General features: G+C 29.7%; 1 protein-coding gene across 1 annotated transcript; it reads left to right on the top strand.

Annotated features, from left to right (window-relative positions):
* Nucleotides 1-1723: 1723 nt before the first annotated feature.
* Nucleotides 1724-3342, top strand: LOC11434562 (uncharacterized). Its single transcript, XM_003606202.4, has one exon. It carries the CDS (start codon nt 1913-1915, stop codon nt 2831-2833), a length of 921 nt encoding a protein of 306 aa, XP_003606250.1. The 5' UTR covers nt 1724-1912; the 3' UTR covers nt 2834-3342.
* The last annotated feature ends 1027 nt before the right edge of the window (nt 3343-4369 follow it).

Raw genomic sequence — 4369 nt, 5'->3', positions numbered from 1 at the left:
ACAAAAGGTGAGAAATAAATTGAATTTATTATTTTATTTTGTCTCTCCATTTTTACTTGTGTGTCCGTTTGTTCCACTTTCAAGTTTCAACCATAGACCCGTAACGCATGAGTCTAATAAATTACTACTCTAGTAGTAACGTTTTCTCCTTAATTGTTGTCCTCATTAATCACACCTTACCCAAGCCACATCAACTTTTCTTTTACGGCATTTATTTATTCAATCAAATATGTAGATTATGTAAAAAGCAAAGTATACAAACAAATTCACAACATCAAAATTATAAATAGTTTAAAATTGTAAAATATCTACAACAGAAACAAAATTAAAGTGATCGGGGTAACATACTTCTGGATCTGTAACTCTAATGATTGATTCTCTAACGAGTTGAAGCTTTTCTACCAATCCGAACGGAATAAAGAACACAACTAAACAAGAAAACCAAATTATGTTGCACTAGATGACTAAATAAAAAAAAACTCAAATCTACGTGGATGACACTTATTGAGTTACGAGAAAAAAATGACCTAAGAGAGTAATTCTAAGTGAGTTGAGTTGAGTGCTGGAGAATCACATCTTAAAGTTTAACGAACATTAACAAACATACTTACCGATCATCCATCAAAGAATCATTGACGTCACACGTGAGTACACTCTTATAAGATACTACTTTAATTCCTTTTTAATTATCATTTTTGACATTTTAGGCAAATCAAAACTATCAATAAATGTTACTACTTTTGATAGAGTGATCTTCTACTACAATAAACTTACTCATTTAATATATTATTTTCTATATTTCTCTCTCCGCAATAAATAAATAAGAATAACATTAATAAAACAACATTTAACATTGCATTAAACTTTATAAGTAACAGTTAAATAGGAACAATTTTTTTTTTTAAAAAAAAAGACACTTAAAAAGAAACAGAAGAACACCATTTTTACACTTATAAAGAAACGAAGGAGCACCATTTTAAAAGAAAACAAAACTCATTTACAATTTCATCAAATCAGTTCTAAATAATCCTCAAAATTAACTAATGAGTCACATATTTCTGAGTGCAATCCAAATCCCAATATTTTGAAGAAAAAAACAAACAATCGTGTGCTAAAATAGAGGATCGTCTTTTTTGGCAACCCTTTTTCTTTCTTTAACTTCTTTCCATTTTTTAATTTAATGTATTAACTGGCAAATCAGATCAAAAGTACACCCACCAAGGTTTCTGCCTCAACCTTCTAAATTCTACTATTTTCCTTCTTTTAATATAAATGCTTAAATAAGTCTTTCGTCCTTCTAAATATAAAACATTTGAAATTTTATCTCTGAAGTTATTAATCCTTTTAATCTGGCTTTGCAAATATTAATCATTTGACTTTTTGTCCTAATTACATCTGATTAGTAACTTCAGGGACGAAAATTCAAAGGACCTATATTTGCAGGGATGAAAGACCTATTTAAGCAAATCACCTCGCCCAATCATCACTTGCCACATGGGCACCACGTCGCTAATGACAGCCCACCTCAACAAAAAAACCTAATTAGGACTAAAAGTCAAATGATTAATATTTGCAGGGGCAGATTGGAAGGATTAGTAACTTCAGGGACGAAAATTCAAATGACCTATATTTATAGAGACGAAAGACATATTTAAGCCTAATATAAAATAAAATTCACATTATTATAAGAAGATGAGAGAGAGAGAGAAAATAAAGATAGTATTAAATGGAAATGAATATGCATAGAAACCGGCTTCATTAGCTTTCATCATCTCATTTATTTCTCTCTTCTAAAAAACCAAAACCAAAATCTCAATTCTTCACAAATTCTCAATTGAATCACAAAATCAAAATCAACCCTTCACTCATTTCACCACAAAGTTCAGATCTTTGAATTCATTTTCTCAAAAAAATGAGAGACAAATTTTCATGTTTTAGTGAAAATTCAATAAATGTCTCAAATGCTTCATGTTCTAGCTATTCAAACAACACATGCATTTCACCAAATGTTGTTTCACCTTCAATCCAAAACTCAATCTCAAGTGTTTACAAATTAGTCCTTTCAACATTGAAACACCTTTTGATCACTGTTACATGGTGTAAAAATCACTCAAATCAAGGACTTAGCATAAGTTTTGGTGATGAAGATCCTTCAACTGTTCCATCTTTCAGACTCAACACGAATTCGAGGTTCTTTCGCAAGAAAAAAGGTAGCAAAATGCTTGATTTTGAAGATTTTAAGGTAACTGTTTTATGGGATCTTTCAAATGCTAAATATGAAACAGGACCAGAACCTGTTGATGCTTTTTATGTAGTTATTGTTGTTGATTCAGAAATTGGTTTAATCCTCGGAGATTCCGAAACTGTTACTAAAAAAATGAAAGATAGTGTTCCTATGGCGAAAATTTCGCTATTATCTCGAAGAGAACATTGTTCGGGTAACACAGTTTATTATAACACAAAAGCTCAATTTTGTGATAGTGGTAATTTTCATGATGTTTTGATAAAATGCAGCGTCGAAAACGAAGGGTTTAATAATAAATCTTCACCGGTTTTAAGCGTAAACATTGATAAGAAGAATGTGATTCGTGTGAAGAGATTGCAATGGAATTTTAGAGGGAATCAAACCATTTTTGTTGATGGTTTATTGGTTGATTTGCTTTGGGATGTTCATGATTGGTTCTTTAATCCTCAAGCTTCTGGTTATGCTGTTTTCATGTTTAGAACAAGAAGTGGTTTGGATAGTAGATTGTGGTTAGAAGAGAAGCATTCTCAGAAAGATAAAGACAGAGTTGAATTCTCTTTGTTGATCTATGCATGTAAGAGCTCATAAGGATTAATCTTTGTTCATCTTTGCATTTTTTTATTATTCTTCTTAATTTTCTTTTCTTTGCGTTACTTGGTCTTAACCCTCCGATTTTCAAACTACTATTTTGGAAATCTGAATTCTGACCGAAAAGTAAGTAAAGTCTGACCAAAGATGATTTCTTAGGATTTGAACTCAGCACATCTGAATGATTCATAATTTGTTCTTTTTCTTTTATCTTGAAAGGATACATACTCATCATTTTTTATTTTTTTTTATTATTATTTTAAGAGAAAGATTTTTAGAAATTTGAGGGTATAGGTGAAAATTGGGTTATTTTGTGTGTTCTGTTATTATTCTCCTTAATTAGTGTGGAATTGATTTTTCTATTAATTTAGTGTTGTCACATAAGTATTGCATTTGTGCCAAACATGATGGGTCAACATTTTGATTTGATGAATTTAAGGGTAAATTAACTCCCTCTGTATCAGTTTTTTTCTCCTTAATTATGAGCCGTGTGGAATTGATTCTTTGAATCTAGTGTCAGATATTGCATTTTAACCAAACAATAACGTAATAGGTCAACATTTTCATTTTGTGAAAAAGAAGAATTAGGTTATGTTCATGATCTTTATTTTGTTTGATACTATTGTTCAATAGGAAATATATGCATGACAAATTTGATTAACTAAAAAGAGTTAACTAAAATGTAGTGCATATTTACTATTTTAAGAAAGATAGTGAAGATTTGAAATTTGAAGAGAAAGGGATGTGTAATGAAACAAAATATAATTAATTGAGATCAATAATCTATTAGTGTAATTCTATATTTTTTAATGAATAACAAAAGCTATTTTTTTCTTCCATTTCACTTATCAAGTAAAATGATTTTTATTTAAAGTACGTCTTCTTCCATCCAATCCAATTTTAAAGGCTTAGAAAACGACTTATCAAACAAGTAGTCATAAGAAAATGAGTGTGTCTTAATTAGGTAAAAGTTTTGTTTTGATTTTGTATTTTATTTCAAGAAAAAGAAAGTGCCAAAGCAAAATTTGCTAAAAGAGTAATTGAAAGATTTCATTGGTTAATAACAATGTAATTTTCGTATGTAATAATTCTTTAACTAAAAGTTTAAAACATTTTTATGATGGTAACCCTTACCACTAATGAAGGCAAGTACACGACAAGAAAGTAATAACTTTAGAAGGAAAACAAATCAATTTGAAACTTCAAATATAATCAAAACTATACTATAGCAATTTACAAGGACATTTAAGCATGAATAACTTTAGAAGGAAAATAGGGTTGGGTCACTTTCATGTAAAAATCATTTAACCAAGCATTCACATTTTTAATTATTGTCTTGTCTTTACTGGCGTGGTGGAACATTTGCTTGTCTATGATGGTCTATTTGTGTCCTTGGATGCCTTGACATGTGTTTATGACTTCATGGTCCCTCCAATTTTTCAAACTCACTCATAGAAACAAATTATTACTAGCTACTTTGTGGTTGCATGTGCATACATGTATTGCTCTAGAATAAATACATTTGTAAAATTAATC

The sequence above is a fragment of the Medicago truncatula genome, chromosome 4 (genome assembly GCF_003473485.1).
Source record: "Medicago truncatula cultivar Jemalong A17 chromosome 4, MtrunA17r5.0-ANR, whole genome shotgun sequence".
NCBI classification, from domain to species: Eukaryota; Viridiplantae; Streptophyta; class Magnoliopsida; order Fabales; family Fabaceae; genus Medicago; species Medicago truncatula.
The sequence above is the reverse complement of the archived record's forward strand: the minus strand, read 5'-3'. Positions and strand labels throughout refer to the sequence as shown.

Bases quoted from the DNA above. Each gene is read 5' to 3' on its own strand.
- LOC11434562 (XM_003606202.4), top strand. From the start codon at position 1,913: ATGAGAGACAAATTTTCATGTTTTAGTGAAAATTCAATAAATGTCTCA.